The sequence below is a fragment of the Phallusia mammillata genome, chromosome 1, assembly GCF_965637545.1.
Source record: "Phallusia mammillata chromosome 1, kaPhaMamm4.hap1.1, whole genome shotgun sequence".
Classification (NCBI taxonomy): Eukaryota; Metazoa; Chordata; class Ascidiacea; order Phlebobranchia; family Ascidiidae; genus Phallusia; species Phallusia mammillata.
Genome location: NC_137252.1, coordinates 6,732,363 through 6,754,325, shown reverse-complemented (window position 1 = coordinate 6,754,325; position 21,963 = coordinate 6,732,363). Strand labels below are relative to the sequence as shown.

General features: G+C 36.4%; 3 protein-coding genes and 1 non-coding gene across 4 annotated transcripts in view; 2 read left to right on the top strand and 2 right to left on the bottom strand.

Moving 5' to 3' along the window:
- The first annotated feature begins 1,057 nt into the window (after window positions 1-1,057).
- LOC145222394 (adhesion G protein-coupled receptor E3-like) lies at window positions 1,058-5,029 on the top strand. The gene is made up of 8 exons (XM_080088537.1): window positions 1,058-1,193; window positions 1,623-1,661; window positions 2,250-2,324; window positions 2,440-2,940; window positions 3,336-3,574; window positions 3,789-4,020; window positions 4,144-4,620; window positions 4,803-5,029. The coding sequence occupies exons 1-8, from the start codon at window positions 1,058-1,060 to the stop codon at window positions 5,027-5,029; spliced, it is 1,926 nt and encodes a 641-aa protein (XP_079944663.1).
- Window positions 5,030-6,025: 996 nt separating this feature from the next.
- On the bottom strand, window positions 6,026-7,748 carry LOC145236639 (uncharacterized). The gene is made up of 2 exons (XM_080099671.1): window positions 7,322-7,748; window positions 6,026-7,266 (listed from the first exon to the last, which is right to left on the bottom strand). The coding sequence occupies exons 1-2, from the start codon at window positions 7,419-7,421 to the stop codon at window positions 6,539-6,541; spliced, it is 828 nt and encodes a 275-aa protein (XP_079955797.1). The 5' UTR covers window positions 7,422-7,748; the 3' UTR covers window positions 6,026-6,538.
- Window positions 7,749-8,520: 772 nt separating this feature from the next.
- LOC145213883 (stalled ribosome sensor GCN1-like) overlaps window positions 8,521-21,963 on the bottom strand; it is a 33,742-nt gene continuing 20,299 nt past the window's right edge. Inside the window, exons 31-52 of the mRNA XM_080082295.1 lie at window positions 21,703-21,841; window positions 20,999-21,189; window positions 20,327-20,540; window positions 19,852-19,994; window positions 19,454-19,568; window positions 18,807-19,022; window positions 18,283-18,447; window positions 17,221-17,383; window positions 17,019-17,110; window positions 16,422-16,514; window positions 15,366-15,566; window positions 14,577-14,822; window positions 13,819-13,963; window positions 13,101-13,186; window positions 12,602-12,795; window positions 12,244-12,319; window positions 10,878-11,013; window positions 10,531-10,679; window positions 10,234-10,338; window positions 9,343-9,457; window positions 8,851-8,996; window positions 8,521-8,782 (exon numbers count right to left, since the gene is read on the bottom strand). Coding sequence (XP_079938421.1) covers window positions 8,654-8,782; window positions 8,851-8,996; window positions 9,343-9,457; window positions 10,234-10,338; window positions 10,531-10,679; window positions 10,878-11,013; window positions 12,244-12,319; window positions 12,602-12,795; window positions 13,101-13,186; window positions 13,819-13,963; window positions 14,577-14,822; window positions 15,366-15,566; window positions 16,422-16,514; window positions 17,019-17,110; window positions 17,221-17,383; window positions 18,283-18,447; window positions 18,807-19,022; window positions 19,454-19,568; window positions 19,852-19,994; window positions 20,327-20,540; window positions 20,999-21,189; window positions 21,703-21,841 — 3,259 coding nt within the window. The 3' untranslated portion in view covers window positions 8,521-8,653. The remainder of the gene's footprint in view (window positions 8,783-8,850; window positions 8,997-9,342; window positions 9,458-10,233; window positions 10,339-10,530; window positions 10,680-10,877; window positions 11,014-12,243; window positions 12,320-12,601; window positions 12,796-13,100; window positions 13,187-13,818; window positions 13,964-14,576; window positions 14,823-15,365; window positions 15,567-16,421; window positions 16,515-17,018; window positions 17,111-17,220; window positions 17,384-18,282; window positions 18,448-18,806; window positions 19,023-19,453; window positions 19,569-19,851; window positions 19,995-20,326; window positions 20,541-20,998; window positions 21,190-21,702; window positions 21,842-21,963) is intronic.
- LOC145210939 (U8 small nucleolar RNA) lies at window positions 11,746-11,886 on the top strand. The gene has a single exon (XR_013856264.1). It is a non-coding gene; the product is annotated as a U8 small nucleolar RNA (small nucleolar RNA).

The window sequence follows — 21,963 nt, the reverse complement described above, 5'->3', positions numbered from 1 at the left end:
TAAAAATTTATTTTTAGATGATTCTTTAAGATATGCAATTTTCGTTTGGTGGAACGACACGGAGGGTACGAAAATCTAAATTAACACATTTTGGCTAAATTCATGTGATATTTATTTCGTAAAATTTAAAAAAATATCGATGTAAATTTTTGTTATAAATAAAAAAAAAGCTTTTAGGCTACTAACAAGAGTGTTTTTGGATTGCTTTTTAGTTCGCTGTTGCTACACCTTCACAGATGGAAAATGTTATAACGCATCTACTCATCGCTTGGGTAAACATGCTGTCAGATTTTACCGGTTATTTTAATATGTTGTGCTAAGTATTACGACAAAAACAAATGCTTCTATTTTTTGTGCGTGAGATATTTAACAATTCAAAAATTGAGAAATTGTGTCTGGCAAAACAAGAAGCCTGTCATTAAGTGAACTGACATTATCCAAATGTCGTTACAACAAACAAGGATAGCAGCAGTTGTGTTAAATAAATTATATGATTAGTAAACATTAAGACACAACGTAAATATTTCAAGTCTAGCCTTTTACCGCAGCATGGGGGATGGTAAAAGCTTCTCAGTATGTTCAAAAGCATTTTAGTACACTAGAGTTTTTCAAACTTTTTTCGGTCACTTTGTTTGCGGTCACTTTGCCATTTTCTCGAGTATTTGCGGTCCATAATTTGAATGTGCATATTAACAAAACGAAAACTTGAATTAGTTGGTTTTTCCATTTACCACAGCAAGATGCAATATTTTAGCTACTTTTGCAAAATTACCCTTACCAGTCATCAATAGGCAGTTTGTAACATCACAGACAAACCACGTACATAAAACATCAGGATTGTGCGCAAACAGATTTTTTGCTTTTGCGTTTGTGGTTACTCGTAGTGACATAAACAGTATTGTTCAGTAATATGGTCTAAAAAAGTCTTCCTCGATTTAACGTTATTTAGCAGAATTCTCTCGCATCAAAGAAGATTGTAGTTGGATTCCAGCTGTTGATGATTCCAGCAAAAAAATAATAATTCACGGCCCGCTGGATATTACACTTTAATCTCAAAATGATTTATTGTTTCGATATTCAAGCGATCCGGCGCAACGGAGGTTGCAACATCAAACACATCGGCAAGTGGAATGCAGCGGACCGTAACATCTACCAAACCTTCAAAGTCAATGCAACTCTTCAAAACGGAAACAGTAAGTAACTTAATTTGTTGCTGTTTGTACAAACCAACCAAACACTAACAGTATTCATTTCTGTGTTTTCCACGTAAACATGTATCATTTGAAACGCGATGTAGATATGGCAAAAATATGTTAAGGATGATATCATATTCACAAAATTTACCACTCTTATCGGTCGCACTGGGTTACCATACAGAGCCATCCAATATTCTGCATGGTTAGGTAATTTTGCTTGCAATGGCATAAAAAGCATCATGTTATCCAACAGCTGAAGTAGAAAGATTGCAGCATCAACGAACATAATGTAGCAAAATTATTTATCGTTTATCCAGGATTCTTAACTGTCATATTAATAGTTAATGCATTTGCTGGAAAACAAATCATATGGGTATTTTTTTGGTTTAATAGTTAATAAAAGTCAAGCGTTTTTGTACTTTTCAGCCACAATGGAATTCTCTGTGCTACCATGCAATGATACAGGTGAGAAATAAAATAGCACTTACTTTGGGCATTTAGAAAATTTTAGGACTATCCTGTACTTACTGCGTTCAAGTTTTTTCGAGTGTCTAACGTTGCTTTAATTTTTTCACAGGACGTTTACCTTTAACGCACGTTTAGCATTAAAGCACTTTTACACTTCTGTTTGATATACTGTGCTGATAATACGAGAAACCACAAAATAGGTAAATCTAGATGCCGTAAAGAACACGAAGGGTACATGGCAAACAGAACTACGTTTAAAAATCAACACTGGCAATAAAGTTTTTGCTGCTGCGGCGTTATTGGCAAGGGAAACTGTTTATCGCATGCGAACACACATACACGATAATAACAGAGAAACTGGACGTTCTAATTCTTTTACGCTAATAAACTTAATATCTTTGTGTATTAGCTGTTTTCAATCCTTGTTTTTGTAAACAGCTGTACAACATTTTGCTACGCAAAAACTAACAACTATTTTCAGCAAGACAAAAGGATGAAAATGTTTTGCATAACTAATTCAACAGTTTAATAATCCTAGCCACATAAATTTGTCCAGATAAAAGATTCTTTTTTATTTGTATCAAGCTATATGTGAAACTGACACTACGACTACAAACCCAACTACTCAAACAGAAAACCCCGAGACTACTCAGCAGAAAGGTAAGTAACTTGTTGCACAATAATAGTGAACAAATGTGAAGGTAAAGTTTTAGTTCAAGGTGCCCGAAAACTAGTGATATAGTAGAGTAGACAAACACGAACACGTATGTTTTAGAACTGAAAAACAAGATCAATCAGGTTTTGAAGGGATTTGTCCAGACCAATGTGACCCAAACCAACACAGAGTTGCTCGAAAGCTTAATAGATTTTGACGAGTTCGTAGTGAACTTGACCATCAACAACGCTGGAAACACAACAACCAAGTTGTCGGTCCCTGGCATCGCTGAAATAGAATTCGGACCAATCCCCGACGTCAATCACATCTTCACATCTAAACCTGAAGGGTCAACTCAGCTACTGGAATTTAGCAGCATTGAGGGTCGTGGGAAGAGATCTCCTACTCTCATTGTGTTTGTTTTCACGCAGTTCATATTCGAACTTAGCAAGATGCGACCCTTCTACCTTTTTCGCAACACAACCAGCTCTTTCTGGCAGATTGCAAACCACACATCGATTCATCCAAGCACTGTGGCCCCTTACCTTGGAATTCAGGCGTACACAATTCCTAATGGATCATCAATCAATGTGAACGTGAAGTTCAATGTAAACATGACAAGTAAGTCCCCAGCAAAATATTAGTATACATAGGTAGAGATTAGCCTCTCTCAATGGGAAACTGCTCTGGTTGTTAAACACATGCGGGGTCATGTTACATACCACGCTAAGAGCGGAAATATTTGTCACTACCAGTCAGTGTTGGCTGCCTGTTACTTCACAAGGGCAAGAGGTAATAATTTGATAGATTAACTGTTTAAACTAAATACTATCCAAGTCCATAATTTGTTTTAGGTTTCTTTTAAATGTTACAAATACCCAAAATAATTTAGTCACGTTCCCATGCTACAACTTACCAAACTGCATCGGTTTGTAGTATACAGTACATGCAAGCTGGCATTGTTAATCATCAGAGTTTCATATTTGCTGACACCTTAACAATTCGTCTTTTGTCAGATGACATGACATTGCAGAAAGATGCGCTGGGGCAATTGTTCGACGTTTACAGATCGTGGTACAAGATCCTGTCACTTAAGTTCATCTGCCTACGTCTGGATTACAATGCCAGTCGTTTCACACGCGATGGTTGCATGGGAAAGTCAGTTAACGGAGTTGTGACGTGTTCGTGTGATCAACCTGGTCTCTTCAGTGTGGCTCCACAAATTATTGCACAAGTCAGACCCGATGGAATTAATGTGAGTCTACATTCTAGTATAAAATAGATCATAAATTTGGAGAAAACTGTTTGTGGCATAACAAGTCTGTCAAAATTCCATGCAAGTCAAAAAAGTAAAACGTGTTTCTACTATTGGTATGACATGATAAAGCCTTTTAAATGACTCACGATACTGTTTTATGATAACTGTATCGAATACTAAGCCCGTCCTAACTAACCAGAAAAAATTCCAGGCAATTTTCTACGGTGGATTGGTGGTGGGACTTTTGCTTCTGTTTTTCACAACGATTGCACTGTTCAAGTTCAATGCACGGGTTGAGTGCGACCGAATCGCAGTGCAAATAAGTTTGGTCTATTCCCTGTTCCTTCTTCACTTTGTTCTCTTGTTCGAGGGACTCGCAATCCAGGAGAATTCTAAGTGCGAAGTGGTCACATTTTTCTGTCATTATTTCATGATGACAACCGGTGAGTTAAGAAATAGTCTTTCATGCGAGCTATACTGACTTTACGTATCGGGTCGCTGTGCCTTTGCATAAACTGGCTTTTTCTAGTTTTCCGTAAATATAGTGTTCTCAATAAGTTATTTAGGTTTTCTGGTTCTCGCCGATGGAGCGACGATCCTCGCCAACTTGAACCCCAGATCTCTTCGATTCAAACGTCTAAATCCGAGTCGACTTCTTCAAATTCAGCTCGGGATATGTTTTGGAATTCCCCTCATTATAACTGGCGTCACAATTGCCGTCGCGCTTCCACAGTTCGATTACATTTCGATGAGCGAGTACGGATACGAGCGTTGTTGGATCAAACACGATTCCATTGCCCTTGTTGCTGGAGTAACCGTGCCCATAGCAACCATTTTCATCGCTTGTTTCTTGCTGGTAATTTCCATCTTCGCCTTCGCCTCCAGTGCCAAGCAACACGCGCTGGACGCGACTGTTCGCGCAACGGCTCATGACGTCATGACCACTGATGACGTAGATATAGATCACGTGTTCCGGATGTTGGTGGAATATGTGATGACGTGCTTTGCTTTGCTGGTGCCGTGGATCAAGTATTTTATACCAGGTGTGTTTGAACAAATTGCCCTTGGATGAATGTCGGTTTTGCATCGGTGTGACGCAACGGTTGTTGTACAATCAGTGACCTTTTATGACTTTTTTATGACACTTAGGTGTTTATTCTAATTTAGGATCAACAGAATTGTGTTTTGTATTAATTTTAATAATAATTGATTTTCTTTATTTTAGGAATTCACAACCTCAACGTCACATTGGCTGATATGTACGTCACTATGACGTTGATTGGCTTACAAGGAGTCTTTGTCTTCATCATCTACGTCATCGTGAGTCAGGATATAAGACGTGCAAACTTCGGGAGTGGTCCAAATTATCCTGAGCGGTACAAGCTCTACTGGTATGGATCAGACAGAGATCAAGATCCTGTTCATCTCGACACTTTCGTGGAAGGAATTTAGACAATCGGTTGCTGATGGCGTGTTTGCTACGCTATTTGAACATTATAATGCGTATCAGTTTTTTCAGAGTTTCATAATCTCTCTGATGCGTTTTGTTTATGACGTGACAAAACTTAAAAATGTTGCATATGTTCAGTTGAAAACACGGCTTCCGTACTGAAAATTGGCTCCCGTACTGAATTTTACGCATTCGCGATGCAAAATTAAACATTATTTTCTCGGCGACATGTAATTTGTTACCTTTAACTTAAATTTTATTACTAAATGAATCAATGAGCTTCCGCTTGCTTTCTGTAATTCTTCCTTTTCGTTTTATCGACATACAAATTTCTGCCAGGAAATGTAAAATATTGCTTTTGTTGTTGGCATCAAAGTAAATTGTATATGCATAAAGAAATGAGTGGAAAAGATAGATTTCCTTAGCATAAAAATCTTTGTGTTGCACGTTATATTTTTTTGCGTATATAACATCTGTATTATTTGTGTGTAGTCGTCATCGCCTGATAAGAATGACAGAAAGATTAACAGCTTATAAATTTCTAAACACTTTAAACATTTGCTTCATTTTTATTTTTGCAATCCTATTTGCTATTATTCTATACTTCATTTGCACTTGAAGTTAGTTTCCACTTGTGCTTTGTGCTTTCGAAAAATTCCTGTATGAAGCTTCTTTGAAAATATGTTTTGGCGTGGGTCTGCTGTGATTAAAAGATAAAAAACGAAGCATTTTAACGTCCATTCGACAAAAACGTTATCAGAGATTAAATCAAAGGCAGAAAACAGAGAATCGAGAACATAGCAGCAGTCTCAAACACTTACGTTTTAGTTTTCCTAATTCTATTCTGACATGCAACTTTTCGAGATATAGCAAGAGTACATCACGTTTATCGTTTTAACGCAAGTAAACAAGTGAGCTATATTTATATTATTAACACCAACCCGCGATAACGACGGCTAATACATAAATTGTAAAAGGTTTGTAACGTGTCAGGGTATTGCTTTTTGTATTCGAAACAGTCAACACTTGTACTAAAACAAAAATAAAATTTTAATCAAACAGAGTTCCAACTTGGTAACCACTTATTAAATAGTTTTTAAAAAAATGATGCGACAAAGAAATATTACACCTTAAAAAGTATAAAAAAGCACAAAAAAATAAATGACTTTTCTACAGGTTCGACTCTTTTTGCCATGACAAGTTTTTTTTTATGATTTAACATGTTTTAATTTGTCTCGCTATTTGTACCACATCAACTTTCTGTTTTGAATGATATCTTCTGCGTCACACCTTGTCCTTGTTTTTTGTTTCAAATTTTGCAGTGATGCTAAAGACAACACATACAATAGTAAATTCCAAAGTCGCAATACATAAGGATGACATCCTGAGACATTACACATCTCAAATGAAACGTTGGAATTTGCGATGTAAATTATCACGAATTATTCTTATTCTTATTTTATTATTATGCAATTATTCTGTCATTTTGACATTCGTCAAAAATGAAAATTTTAGTGCATTAATCTAGCCAGGAGGTAAAGATAACACACAACAATAAAGAAAAACGGCAATGATTTGACGCTTGATGACTTTGAGGTCTGGAAGATGTTCTGATTTTCGATAGGTACGGAATGCAGGATTTTTGTAGTTGTTGTTTTACGTGTGCTTCTCGCTATTCTTTCTGTTGTCGGTGCTTTTGTGACATCTGTTGAGCTGGTATTCCTGGCTGTCGTTTTTGTTTCCTGGCCAGCTGTTGTTTGTGATGAGGTTTCAATCGACGTTTTCGCTGAACTATGTGTTTGTATTGTTGCTGTACCTTTTGTTGTTGCGTTTTCTAAACCCTTTGTTGATGCGGTAGCTTCTGTTACTGTAAATCCCAACACTTCTGTTGTTGCTGTACCTTGTGTTGCCGTAGTTGCTGTACCCGGTTTTGCCGTAGTTGCTGTATCTTGTGTTGTTACTGTACCATGCGCTGTTGTCGTTGCTGTAACTTCTGTTGTTATCGTTTCTGTTCTTACAATTGTGTTAGTTTCTGAACCATTTGTTGTTGCTACACCGTTTGTTGTTGTAGTTCCTGATGTTTTTGCTGTGCCTTGTGATGTTGTTGTACCTTCCATTGGTTTTGCTGTACTTATTGTTGCTGCTATCGAGGTTGTGGAGGATTTTGTTATCGGTGGATTAATAATGTTTTCTGTTGGTAATATTGTAATCGAAGGACCTCTCCGTTTGTTGCACATGTCTAACGAAAAAGCAAGACTTTCAGATTGTGCATACAATTAATAAATCTAGCTTACCCGAGTCGCAATATACGTGACAAAATCGGAAGAAAGACCACATAGAGCAGCTATGATTCTCCTCGGTCACGGATGACGAACAACCCCTCTCAAACACCATGGTGATTTCATTTAAATCTGCTATTCAAAAAAGATTAAACACAGCAAAAAAGTAGTACAGGAATTTACCTATGTTCGCAATTCCATTAGTATAGCATTTCTTTGAATTAGTTGCACACGTCATGTAGTTTTTGGGTTTGTCACATCCTGTTTTGCAAACGTAACATTGAAGGACTGCACCTGTGGTGACGACAGAGAAATATTTGCAGTTATCAATATAGGGTAGCAAAAATTTTGGAACTGTTCTTTGTTGAAAGTTGCTTTCCCTATAGTCCGTTTGCCGCCACACTCAAATACAATTTGACTTGAATTCTTTAGTGTTTAAACAACCATCATTTCACATTGAATTTTAATCTATTTAAATAGTAGTAGCATTTTTCGAAATTATTTATATTTTGACTTGTATGTTTCTTTAATCTGCGGCATAAAGTTAAGGAAACTTACAGCAAAACGTAGATAAGTTGAAAATGAGTAAAACCAATATTTTATCCATAATCCACAACTGATAAAATCCTGGAAAAGAACACACCAAAGAAAGAGGCTTACCACTTAATAACAATACAACAAAGACATGTAATCTGTACCTCCCGTTTGCTTGTAAGGGTAAGTCGTTAGTCAATCGAGACTCATACGTAATGCTACTACTACGAAGTCTACTGACGCTTTGAACGCAGCTACAAAGTGTTTTCATTATTTGTACAACTTTTAAGTACTTTAAAGGTTGGCAGCGTAGAACAATAGTATGACGAATGCGTCAATATCCGGTAGTAGAAGAACTAAGTGACAAATCAGTATCGGTGTCGAAGTATTGTATTGTAGGTAAAACAAAGGGTTCTTGGCTCACTCTGAACCTCCGGTAACATGAAATCACTAGAGCACCTTTATACCCCTTACAAACCTAGCATAGTTACATAAGCAGTTGCTGCCAGGCATAATTTTATCGTTTAAGCTTTCTTTGCAATGACTTATTTGTATGGTGTAACTGTATGACAATACTTTGACAAAAATACTTCGCGGCCATGCAGACAGCTTTGCGGGCCACAAAGAGCTAAGAAGCAAACATTAAAGAAACGCTGCGCAAAAGTATTTGCACGCAAATATCTTCGAAACCGATTTTGAACGAATTTATTTCTCCGCTTTGCGACAACTGTTTGCCAAAACAATCACCAAAACTAACAAAAATTATGTCTCTGAGCGGAATCAAGTCACCATGACATTGAGCATGCTAAAGGGCTAAGATTTCAATATTGTGTCATCAATGGCTTCGGGAGTTTCTGCTGATGACGCAATCCGCTTTAGTTTTTGCTTGTACAGTTCCTGCAGTGACGAGGCCTCTCGTGACGTCATCTTCGCGCAGCATTTCTGGGTTACAAATTGAATTATGACGTTACAAAATGGATTGTGGTGCATAAAGAAAAAGTGGAAAGTACCTGCAGCAGATCGTCGTTGATCCGGAGCTTTAGAATCGAAACAAGAGCGAATTCGGCTGCGGATTTTACGGCTGTGTTCTTCTCTCGTGTCATTGGGAGTAGAAAGGAATTCAATCTGATGAGAAGCGATGTCGGAATTTCAGAATCTGTCAAGAAAATTTTGAGCTTGTAACATTAGATTGTTTGGTTGTCAATCATTTTACGTAACAAAGTCATGTTATTCTTATTCTGCTAGGCTACAATAACTTAGGTCGTTAAAGAGAAGAAGCGTTTGCGTGACGAAACGTGACAGAAAGAAGATCTTAAATTTTTTTCAAAATATACTATAAATGCAATTACATGACTGAAATAAAAAACTTGTTTTTCAGTTAAAACATAAATATTCTTTGATAATTTTTTTAACCAGAAGCAACGACAATGTTTTGTTTTCAAACCAGGGGTCTGCTTTTATAAAGCTTTTAGGAAAGATGAAGGCTTGTAGCATTTGTTCACCTCCATCGCCATTCTGGTGTCCATTGCTGACAGGAGATGACTGGATTTGTTGCATGACCCACGTAAGTGATTTGGTGGTTTCAATCTTAACGTCGTTTGACGAAGCTTCGAGACCCTGGAGGAAAAAAAAACGTTTTTTTTAAAACTTTTTGAAAAAGGTTTTATAACCAGGTTCAGTAAACCCTTTGAGGTATATATCTTTCATGAGTCTATTTACTTACACGGAAATGAAAAAATTACCTTTTATATGTACGTACAAAACAATTTAGTTCAGTCACACTTTTTAGATCCAGATATAAACCAGTTATCCTGTTAGCTATTACGCGGAACCAACTACAAAAGGTTAACAAACAAATTTAGGTTTAGATCCAAGATACTATATCATAAAAAACTTTTGCGTGGCCATGATAAAAAATTACATATGTTACCCTTAAAGCAATATTTCTTAACCTTTTTGGGGCTCGTCTCCGTGTTTTTATAACTTGCGTGTTGAACGCATGTATTAAAATTGTCTTGTAAGTTCTGCAATATTTACAGCACACCAACAATCGGTCAAGTTAAATCAGTCAAAGACGTTTAACAAATTAGCTTGTTTCGCATTCTTTACTAATATGCCTAAATAGCGTATAATTTTACACTGCAGGTCGTACCCCCTGTACACGTACCCCTGGGTTAAGAACCTCTGCCTTAAAGTCATATCGTCAAAACAACTAACCAAAACCGAATTCTATACCCAATAGTTTTCAAAAGCAAAAGTTGGAAAAAAATTTGGTCATAATTAATAAAAAAATTGGGCTGCCCCAATATCATTTAAATACATGACTAATATAGGGCTGGATATTAAAAAGTGAGATTCAAACCCTAACCCCGTCATGTTACAACCATACTTACATTTTTGATCGAGTTGGTTACATTTGTGGGGACTTCCGATGACGAACGTATTACATGACGTAACAAATATGCAGCACAATGAATTCCGTGCGTCACAATTTGAACCTGTAATAACGTTAAGCAATAATTTAGAAGTATTTCTGGAGGTGTTGTTAATGATTGTGTATTTGTATGTTGTTTGATGAATTAATAAATACATACAAAAGACTAAAAGCGTTTCTTTTTATCAATTAGGTGAAATATTTGTTTGTACTCAAATGTTTTCTTTTTTGGCAATGAAACAATCACCAAACTTACTCTATCCATGGCTGTGTAAGCGAGAACTTGTTCCAATATTTTGCTTTCCCATTGTGCCACATAAACATTGTCGCAAGCTTCTTTTAGTGCACTGGCAAGCAACGCCGCTCGACTTTGTCGCAGTGGCCAGGAAGCTGAAGGGTCTTTCACTACCAAAAAAAATTCAGAAACTCATATAAGTCTGAGATAGTCAAGACACAAAAGTTAAGTTTTAGTCGTGGGTTCGAATCTCACCGTAGGCTGGTTTATTTAGCACGAGAATATGACAAAATAATTTGACCAAAAATTGCTTTTCACTGTGGTCTTGAGAGGTCATTTAAAATACCGGGGGCAAAAATGACGCTTACCAAATATCTGCTGAGTCATCAACTGTGATATCTCTGACTCATCAAGAAACTTGCAAAGGTTGCCAAGACAACCGGCAGCACACCGACTGCTAGTCTCTTCGTCCGATGAGAGCAATGCCACAAGAGTCGGCAAAATCTAAGAAAAAAGTTTTAGACATTACACTCGAAATGACCAAAATATTTTGTTGTGCAAAAGAGCGTGAGCACATTCATCGGTATTTATCATTATGTGTTACAACTAAGTGTATACTTGGTGCAAACCTCTTTGCTTTATATTTCGTTTTATTCTTTTTTGAAAGTAACTTCTTTAAGGTAAAGATGGATACAAGGTTTTCATCTAATATATGACCTGGTAGTCATTTATTACAGATATTCAATGTGTTAAGTAGATATGAATCCACTGGGTTATATAAAGCCTTGAAAACGTATGAAGCACAGGCTTGCGATAATAACGTACTAGTTTGATTTTGTTTGTTTTGTAATAGTTCTGTGCCAAATACTGATGAAGAAATATATATGAAATCGATTGTGCGCAAAAAATACAACAGTACAACTATTTACTCATATAACTTAATAACAAGTCTTGCTCGGTTACGCAAATGTGGCCAATTCGGCAAATAAATATTCCAACTGTTTTGATGAAATATTTGTGCAGCTTTTCTTTATTATTATTTTGCTTTTGATAAAATTTATACTAAAGACTTGATTGTATAGGTAAATCATGATTGCAAAAGTAACACACACCAATTAAGGCACTAAACCTTAGCCTTTATATCATTTCTCCTTAGTTGCCTCCACTACGCGTGCGCACCACAAACGTTAGTTTTGTCACCATATTCACTCGGCCCAAATTGCCTTTTTCAGGTTATCATCGGTTTGGGTGATCCTTACCTGTTGTCCTACCAAGGACTTCAGATAAGTACATGATGACACGGGTTTATGAGTTTGATGACTTATAGCAAACCCAGCCTGTCTGCGGTCGCAACAGCCGCTTATGGGCATGTCTGACCCCTTTTAAGCAATGAATATCTTCTTACATTACGTCAAAAGAAGTTACTCTTTGTTTTTCATTTCGTTAAGTTGATTTTTTAGTGATTTTAATCCCTAAAGCAGACGAACCGCAAACGCAAAAGGTTGAGTACCTCTGTTCCAATCTTAAGCAATTTTGTGTGAAATTTACATTTTCTTGTTTAAACTTCACACTGGTATTGCGTTTGGCAAATGTAATTTTAATCAATTATACCATCGCCATAGTATTACGAATCAACAGGTACATGTTTATCTCAATAGTTTAGAGACGTTTTTCAAGTTTGACCCAAAACCGTGGTACAAAGGCCTAAAACACTAAGTTATTTCTGACACTTACATCTTGTTTTACTTTCGATCCCATCTTTTTTCCACCCTGATTGATGCAGCCACGTAAGACCTGAAGCAAAGTTTCCCTGCAGAAAACAAACATAGACAAATGTAAAAATACTTGCTTTTATCAGAACAGCCAAAATCACACAAAGAATCATTTGTATTATTATCTAAGTTACCTAAATGTGTGTTGGTTGTAAAACAGTAGCATATTCTTCAGATGTAACAACACAGGTATAGAGTACAGCTATTCAATTAGGTCAGTCTGTACCAACCATAATGTGACGCCCCGTAGCCATAGCAACAAGAATGCAGGCCTTTTAAAAGTCTGAAATTCCTGTTGACAAAGCAACTGTTTTCTTTACCTTACAGACGAATCCTCGGCATTTGAGATGTTATTGTTGAGATCAGCAAATAGCGGATCAATACGAGTGTGGATTGCAGCGAGATGAGACAAAGCTGTTCCTGCCTGCATGCGAACGCCACGGTTCTGATCCTGTAGGGCTTTGCTGAAGGTTGTTTGAAGCTGAGGCAGGAATGGCTTGAGGAACGCTCCCGCCTGCGACACACGACAAACAGAGGATTGGTCAAAATAGTTCATAAATCGTGTCCATACTACAAGATGAAATGTTAAAAATATTGGATTAAAAAAATCCATTATTGACGGCTAGATGTTCATGTATTAATTTCTTTGGCTTAAAATATATTCCATTGTGTACGAGTGATATTACAGTCCGAACTTAAACGTGTGTCCAGTTTAGTGATATTCTTTTAATATTCTAAAAATGTAGTAAACGATAATTCTCAACAAAACAAGATGTTCTAATGTTATTTAATCCTTTATGAGTTAAAATATAATGTTACCTTATCGAGCAGGAGAGCCAGGGTTTCCAGGAAGGCAATTCGTACATTTGAACTGTATCTGTCACCCAGTATACGGATCAGAGGACCTGTTGCATAAGAGGTGAAGGTTTAAGAAATACCACAATGTACCTTGGATAACCACATGTAATAAGAACTATTCTATTTTATTTGAGGGTTCCGAGATTAATAAAATTTCTTGGTTAAACTTCTGGTCTTATAACATGGCGAAATATACGTTTTTCTGTGATTCATGAAAACTGTCATAACGCAAAAAAATAAACTAAGGTTTTACAAATTGCTAAATCTTTTTTAAGTGTCTGCTCCGCACAGTAGTACGCCAACAATGTGAGCAACATTAAATATGTACGGGGTAACCATTCACCAGTTTATGCGCAACATGGATTTCCTTGTGTCAGGACACACATACACACAAGCTCCATGACTAATTAAGGACCACTGTAAGAAATATTGGATAGGCAAGCTGTAGTCAAAAACCAGTATATATGTTGTTTTTTCTGAGCCAAAAAAGTGTTATTGTACACTTAGGGAGTAAATAATATACACGACCAATTAGTGTTTTTATATGTGACGTCATAAAAGCTTGATCTGGTTGGTTGAGCACCGAATATTATCACGAAATCTCCCAGTTTTTATTTGTTACCTTTAGCTATCTTAAGTAATCCAGGTTTCGAAGTCAAGAGTTTGACCAATAACTTACCCGTGATTTGAGTGACCGACGGTTTGAGGGCAACTGGAGTGAGATAGTTAATGCACTCAGCAAGTCCCTTAACAGATTGTTCCTTAAGTTCAGGAGAACCATTGAGAATTCCTTCACGAAACAGCGGAAGCAAAGGAGACATGCCCTGAAATATATTAAATAATTAAAATGTGCAAGGCTAACAGGTGTTGTTTACAAAACATAAAAGGCAGGCAACGGTGATTGTGATTCAAATTTCGGTGGGTTTATCACTGAGCCTGTGTAGTTTAGAGCGCGAGTCACAGGAAGATTCCAGACGAGGGTTCGAATCCCACCGCAGGCTCGTATTTTTTAGCCTATGCATTGCCTTATGGGAATGCTTTGGAGACCGGCTTGATTCGGTATTACGCCTTCAAGTGGCCTGGTGTGGTATGACAGAACAGAAAGATTCGATGTGCTTTCTTAAAAAACACTTGCACAAAGTTATGTAATGTACCAGTGTTTAACCGCCAGACTAAGATATTTTGCATGAATTTGTATTTCCAAGAAATTAAATAACAGGACTTTCAAAGCTATTTAAATATGAGATTTATCTGTTTAAAAATTTTACCGGTCGGTAAACCGAGAATGGTTGATATCCACCGCATTAGCAAATACTTTAATTTAATGAATGCTTTGCGCTTTCCAAAAACTATTAATTGCATTGTTAGGAAATATGTTTTAGCCACTTCACAAAAACAGATCACTGCTGTCGCATACAACAAAAACAACATTCCTACCTTTTTGGCCTGACAGAATCCTGGTATGGTACCGGTTTGCAAGACGAGCTCTTCGTTTCTGACCACCCTGAGAGCATGACGTACAGAACTAACGTGTCTCTGCATGTCAGCAGGGTCAAGGTTCGAGGTCACAGAGGTCATAGCGTCCCAGGCTGCCTGCTGGATTCTCTCCTGCTTGTCGGCAAGTAGCTTGATGAAGGATTGCAGAAACACAGAAACGTAATCGTTGTAATCGGTTTCTTCGTTCTGTTAAGAAAAATAACATACACTAAGTTTGCTAAAATCGTACTGCTGGACTTCTATTTTCAGTTTTCTCTAAATGAGTAACATTTAAAATAAATGATTTATCTAGACTTTCCTTAAAAAAAAAACGATTTTTGCCTTGATCTTTGTGTGTTAAAGTGTGTTTATCCAGCCATTTTTTGTCACTTAGTATTTATTTGTTTTTAGGCCAAGAATTTTTTTTTTTGACTGGATCATAATTGAATATGAATGAAATAATTTATGTCCGATAATTCTCCGACAATCAACAAATACGCCAGACCAGGAGAACGCTAATATAGATTTAAGCCTGACCGACCTTTTGTTTGGGGCAAGTTTGTGAAATAGGAAGAGGCATGCAATGCTCAAGCCTTTTAGCAAAACCTGATTTGTTTATTAAAATTTCCCCCTTACAAAATAGAAATTGAAACTTCAAACACGAATTTGACAAAGACCATTTTTACAGAGAAACAATGAAGCCTGTATATGTGAAAAGCATAACTTTTCGACCACTCCTATATTTTTTACCTTGCATAATGTTTGCAATAGCACAATTGAAGCATAACGGACGTTTCCATTATCCTGTTTGAGTCCGCTCAACAAATCATCGATAACAATTCTTGTGCCATGTTCGCCTTCAACACTTTTTATAACAGTTCCACAATCGTCAAGTACAACTTTAAATTCTTCACTGTCCGACATGGAATTGATCAGGGCTGTTGTAAGGGCCTAGTGGAATAGAAAAAGATGAAAGGGTTAATGGAAAATGCGCATTGTGGCAAAAAGTTAGACCAACTACGGACGTACTGTATTAAAATGTTTTCAATGCGAATATTGGGAATCAAGATTTAGCATAATTGTATTACAGTACAATAGCATTGACTAAGTTATGATTAAACCATGAGAAGTTCAAAAAAACTTTAAGTGCAATTTTCTTTGATCGAGGAAGTTTTTATTTACACATAATTGTCAGAATTACATAAATTTCAAGTTAACATAAAAATATAAACTTAGATATTTTTTTCGAACTTTTTTTCACAAGATTTTTTACCTTCATGATATTTTTTTTGAATTTTTCACAAGATTTTTTACCTTCATGATATTTTTTTTGAATTTTCCACAAGATTTTTTACCTTCATGATATTTTTTTTGAATTTTTCACAAGATTTTTTACCTTCATGATATTTTTTTTGAATTTTTCACAAGATTTTTTACCTTCATGATATTTTTTTTGAATTTTCCACAAGATTTTTTACCTTCATGATATTTTTTTTGAATTTTTCACAAGATTTTTTACCTTCATGATATTTTTTTTGAATTTTTCACAAGATTTTTTACCTTCATGATATTTTTTTTGAATTTTTCACAAGATTTTTTACCTTCATGATATTTTTTTTGAATTTTTCACAAGATTTTTTACCTTCATGATATTTTTTTTGAATTTTCCACAAGATTTTTTACCTTCATGATATTTTTTCTGAATTTTTCACAAGATTTTTTACCTTCATGATATTTTTTTTGAATTTTTCACAAGATTTTTTACCTTCATGATATTTTTTTTGAATTTTTCACAAGATTTTTTACCTTCATGATAGTTGGCAAGTGCCTGGTTAATGCTTCCCCAGCAACACTGGAAAGGAAGGCAAGGACTTCGGTGTTAATTGGAGGTTCCACTAACTGAAATTAAAATATGTTTTTAATTAATTACTTGCATAGCAAACATCATAAAATACACAAATACTGGTCTGGGCAATGTTACAATTTTAAACCAATATGGCCAAACATATCACAAAACAAATCTACAACTACAAGAGAACTTGTTTAGTGCAAGTTAGTTTTCTCACAAGCGTTTGAACAACTGCTGCTCTTACTCATTACTACAAATATGAATAGTGTTTTTAACGTTCTTCGGCACACGCCTTTAATCGGGCTGGCGTACTATTATCTATCGATATGTATGCCGTGATCGCTGGTCAGCATCGACGGTTCAGGGCTGATCCCAGAATGAATATGTTTATCTTTGTTCTTAAAGTTGATTTATTTCTACAAAAGCACGCCTCCTGTACTGAAAGTGAAATTCAAGTCACCGCTTTTGCAAAACAAGCCTTTAAAATCATTTAAAAGTAACACAACAGTTGTTGAGATTTTATGTTAAGACGAAGCAAATAACATTTTCCTGACCTTCGGCACAATAAACGGCAATACAACTTTTCCTTTAATGGCAATAATTTGACGAAGCCCATCAACCGCATATTCTGATGTTTCTTCATTTTCTGCAACAAACAACAAAATTTAGGTTGGATTGTGCTCTTCAAGTTCAAGAGTGTAAAATAAACTTCACATGTTGCAAAAAGCAATGAAGTAGAAATATTTAATAACTTACTGAGATTTCGAAGCAATGATGGAAGAATTTCGTCAAGCGCTTGAACACCAATTGTGTTGTGAAGATGTTCAAATGTCGTGGCTGCTGCCTCTCTCACGCCATCAAGTGGATCACATAGAGCTTTTCTCACAGTTGGAACAAGATTGTCAGTGAAAACAATAATCTGAAATAAATGTAAGTGTTTTCATGCAGATTTAGCCATTTTACATTGAGTGTTTAAATTTACACAAACAGTTTGATAAACACCGAATTTGGGATCAAAGCGAGAGGAATTAATGTAAAATAATGTACAAATGTATACAGCAGGACTGGCAAAATTTTCGTATCTTGTCGTTTAAATCTTCCCCAGAATTTTTATTCACAATATTTCGTGTTCACCAAACAGTTTGAATTTCAGTAACAAGGCACATGGTAGTAATGCTGCAGCAGGTTTTACAGTATATTTTACACATATTTTTTATATTCTTGCGCGTTTGACAACCTTTTTGTTACACATGGGCTTAGTGATAGTTTTAGTCCTAATAAGTCGCTTTAGTTTCCTTTGCCAAACAAAATAAAGTTAACCTAGAAACCATATGTGGAGATCATTCGATTTCCCATTACAGACAAAAATGCATTTGCCTGGAATACCGTAATCTATAAATGTAGGCGCCGTTACCGCAGGTCAGCATGAACGTTTCAGGTTTGAATCCAACATTAAATACAGGCCTTTATAAATTCACAGGTTATTGGTGCTGGTGATGCCAGTAATTCAGCAGAACATACAGTGGCTGTTGACCAAACAAGCAGGTCCGTGGCAGCCAAAACGGATAATACATCAACGAACCGTAAAAGTGGGTTTGGCTCAACAAAATATGGTTGACGATTATATCAGAAGTTCGAAAACAGAACTAACAGAGGACTTGTGTACGTAGAATACTATTGTCACCAAGGCGATTGTTAAAACGTCTGCAAGATGTCTGGCATTTGTGTTTTTGAGTAAATTACTATTCAAGTTAGTGCATAGTGCTTGTAAGTAAATCAGAACTTAAATGTATTTATAATTATAATAATTATACTTACAGCATCCCTGCTACACGATTGGATGATTTCTGTAAGACCGATGCAGACTCCTTCTCGTTGCGAGGGGTCGCTGGAGTAGAGTCCCTTCTCCAGGATGGGGATAAGTTCTGGCAACATCCGTTCTCCCAACTTCCTCACAATGTCTCCAAGTGTCTTCGCTGCAACCTGATCAAGAAAAAGGTCCATATTAAAAAATTCACATTGAAAGTGATGCTTAAAAAATCTAAAGACAAAAGCCATTTTTTGTTTAAATTGCTGTAGAACTCACGTAAGAACTAACTAAAAATATCAAAAGTGAAACAAATTGCAATAATATGTACATGGTTTTTAATTAATACAAGTCATAGAACTTTTCCTTTTCATAAGTAGGACCGCTTTCAAGCAGCATTTTACTTTATTATATCGTAAAATCTATAATTTGACTAACAGTTAAGTGATTTAACCAATAAAATTTGATAGTAATGTAAAAAATTTAAATAACATTTTGGCAAAGTATCTTCATAAAGATACAATGTTTTAGTCACCTGTCGTTTGTCGTATATGGAAGATGCAAGACAACCAAGCAAAAGTTTGAACAATGTTGGTAGAATCTCGCGTAGAACCCGAGGGGTGTTTGGGACGATAATCTTCCACACATGAAGTGATGATTGACGAACACGAAGAGCAACATCCGATCTTCCCATGTAAAGTCCCGAGAGAACCAGGTCTCTTCTTTCCTGACCCAAAGTCTCCACAAGTGCCTGTAAAATGGTAAAAAGTTTTGGTTTATAAAGTATTTTGCTGAAAACTAAATGCCCGGATAAAGATAAAGGCAGGTACCGAATAAGGAAGTTCTTACATATGGCAAGGTATAGGCCAGACACAAACTAGCCTGAGGTGGGATTCGAACCCACGACAAAATTGATCTAGAACTGCAATCTACTAATTGAGTTACATAAAGTTTCTACATGAAGTTACAAGAACCCCTGTACTTAGCTCAAATAAACACCAATAGTACTAAATAACAGAATAAGAACCTGGATATTATAATGTGTACGACAGAAGGGCACAATGTATCGTTTTTCATCTTAATTAGCACCAAAGAAGTCTATTACATATCAAGTAAGATGGAACTAAACCTGGGTGCAGTGTAAATTTGAATGGTCATTGCCATCATATGAAAGCGACTCACCTTAAATCCTTCTGTTGTGCCGAAGTTATCATCTTCTTCACCGTGAGCGCTCATCTTGCCCGTGACTCCCGTGATTTGGTACAGCAGATCGCCCAGTAGTTGAATCGAACTCAACCTAAGAAACAAATCCACTTATTATGGCGATTGGCTGCTATGGAATAGATCAGCCGAGACAGGAACCGAGTACCCAATGCTCGGCCAACACAAACTCATGCATAATCACCATTTAACTTCAAAAAAAGCCACAGGTATGAGGCCACAGTAACTATAAAATGTTTTTAATGTCTCAGGATTTATATAAGACGCACATACATCAGAAAAAATGACATACATTAGCTCTAAACCATATAGTTATTCCAAGTGGAAACAGTTATTCATTCAGTTGAACGTCTCTTTACCTGATTCTCCAGTTGTCATCGAACAATCCCTTCTCAAGTTGAGGCAACAGAACAGGCATAGCAGTCTCCGAGTACATAGTAATGATTCGCTGCCCTGCGCACAAAGCGGTCGCTCGCACGAATTCAGCCTCATCTGCCAACGCCTGTTTAAACCGATATCACATAATTGAAAGGAATTTTACATATTAGAAAAAAAATCTTAATGAACAAAAGGTTCTTGGCTCTAATCCCGAGGTACCTGATGTTAAATTAATACCTACAAAAGCAAATAAACACCCCTAACATCAAAAATAAACATATAGTATAGGCTGCCTGCTGACTTATCATAAACAACTAGCTTAGACCAAGCTTAAGGCTATAAGCAAAATTATTTTGGGTACTCAAAAAGTTGAATCATGTATTTGGAACGCTAAATGATTCATAAGTCTTAATGGGAATAAACCAAAGTGGATTAAAATGGACTGTAAAGAAATACCTTTAAGATAGGGGGAATAACGTCTCCAATGAACGGAACAAAATCGTCTCCGAAAGTTGTTGGAAGATAAACCAAGAGGAGGATGTAGCCTTCCCTGACATGAGGAAGGATTGACTCTTCCTGTGCTGTTCTCACAACCTCCGGCATCAGTTTTGTGAGTTGAGAAGTTCCAAGGGCGTAAAGGACTTCACTCAAACCTTGAGCCGCCCCAGATCTACATGTTACGGAAGGGGTAAAATGTTTGTTAAATGCGAAAAAATCAATTAAAAGTAAAACGTTTCGACATCCTGTTGTTTTACAAAACAGAAAAAATCGATGAAACTCGAAATGCACCCGTGCAGTAAGTTTCTTTGAGAAAAATATAAAAATAGATTTTAAATGAAGTAAAGTTTGAAGACAAATTCATTTGCAAACTTTTGAGGGTTAAGTTATTTTAGGGAGCGTTTCTTTGTTTGGCAGTTCTTTTTTATATGTTATTACAATTTTCAGTTGCTAGTAATAATTTATGCTATATGGGTCTAGGAATCACAAAATCTAAGGCAATAGAACTCCAGTCATTAATCGTTTCAATGGACTCAAAAAACCATTTTTTAAAAACCACACACATATGACGAAAAATAATAATTGTTTTTGTGATCAGGCCATTTATGTTGAACCAAAATCAGAACAGACCTATCCACAGAACTTTGTTCAGACACAAGATTTTCCATCAGCCAAGGCAGAAGCTCCTTGAATTGACTTTCTCCAGTTTCTTTCACCATAGCTCCCAGTGCTTTCGCTGCAATAGCACGAACCTCAGGGACTGGATCCAACAAAGTGTTTTTCAAGCCCGGGATTACAGCAGGCAGATACGGGTTCAAGTCCTGCACAAAACAAATTTAAAGTTTGGTTCGTTTCAACTGAATTGTTGTTCAAGAAACTTGTCAAACCCTAAAGCAGCGTTTTTAATCAGTGCGTGTTCGCTATTGACAAAGTCAAAATGTAGACTTATTCTTGCTGTGCTGCAATCCTGTTATTACAGACTTTGCTGTTCATGAATGTACTCAACACATCATAAAATTTCAGGGAAGTTTAAGTGTGCAAAAATGGTTAAAACCCCTGCCCTTGTGGATCATTCATGCGCGAAATTTAGGTCTTATTTTACCACTGCGAATTAGAAACCTCAAAAAACAAAAAAATATTTGCCAAAAAATTGCGTTATAATGTGATCATAATTAAGTACATGTATGTGATTGTCAGTTCTGTTTCTTTAAACTATTGCATACCCGCTTGTACCCGTTTCACTGTAACATAAAAAAGCTAGTGGGTGCTCTTTATTTGGTTTACAAATTCTTATTTTTTCTTCACAATATAGATGAGCCGAGACAATGGCTCACCTTTTGGTCAGTAAGTGAATACATGTTGCCGATGATTTGAGCGGCCATCTTGCGCGTATCCATTGAACGATCGAGAAAAGCTCGTTGGACCACTGGGAGGATGAGAGCAAGGGAGGGAGCGTCGATGAAATGAATAAATCTGACAAAAACAAACAAAATATGTTTTCCAGCAATATACCTGGAGCACTAAACCTCTTGGCCTCCAACGGTATCTTTTCTGCCGTTTGGAATAGAGGAGTGAAAATATATGAGTTTAACATA

Excerpts from the sequence above, each read along its gene's own strand:
- LOC145222394 (XM_080088537.1), top strand. The coding sequence starts at position 1,058 with ATGATTTATTGTTTCGATATTCAAGCGATCCGGCGCAACGGAGGTTGC. Across the intron at positions 3,575-3,788 it reads TCAGACCCGATGGAATTAAT|GCAATTTTCTACGGTGGATT; the intron begins GTGAGTCTACAT and ends AAAAAATTCCAG. Across the intron at positions 4,021-4,143 it reads TTATTTCATGATGACAACCG|GTTTTCTGGTTCTCGCCGAT; the intron begins GTGAGTTAAGAA and ends TAAGTTATTTAG.
- LOC145236639 (XM_080099671.1), bottom strand. The coding sequence starts at position 7,421 with ATGGTGTTTGAGAGGGGTTGTTCGTCATCCGTGACCGAGGAGAATCAT. Across the intron at positions 7,267-7,321 it reads TCACGTATATTGCGACTCGG|ACATGTGCAACAAACGGAGA; the intron begins GTAAGCTAGATT and ends CTTTTTCGTTAG.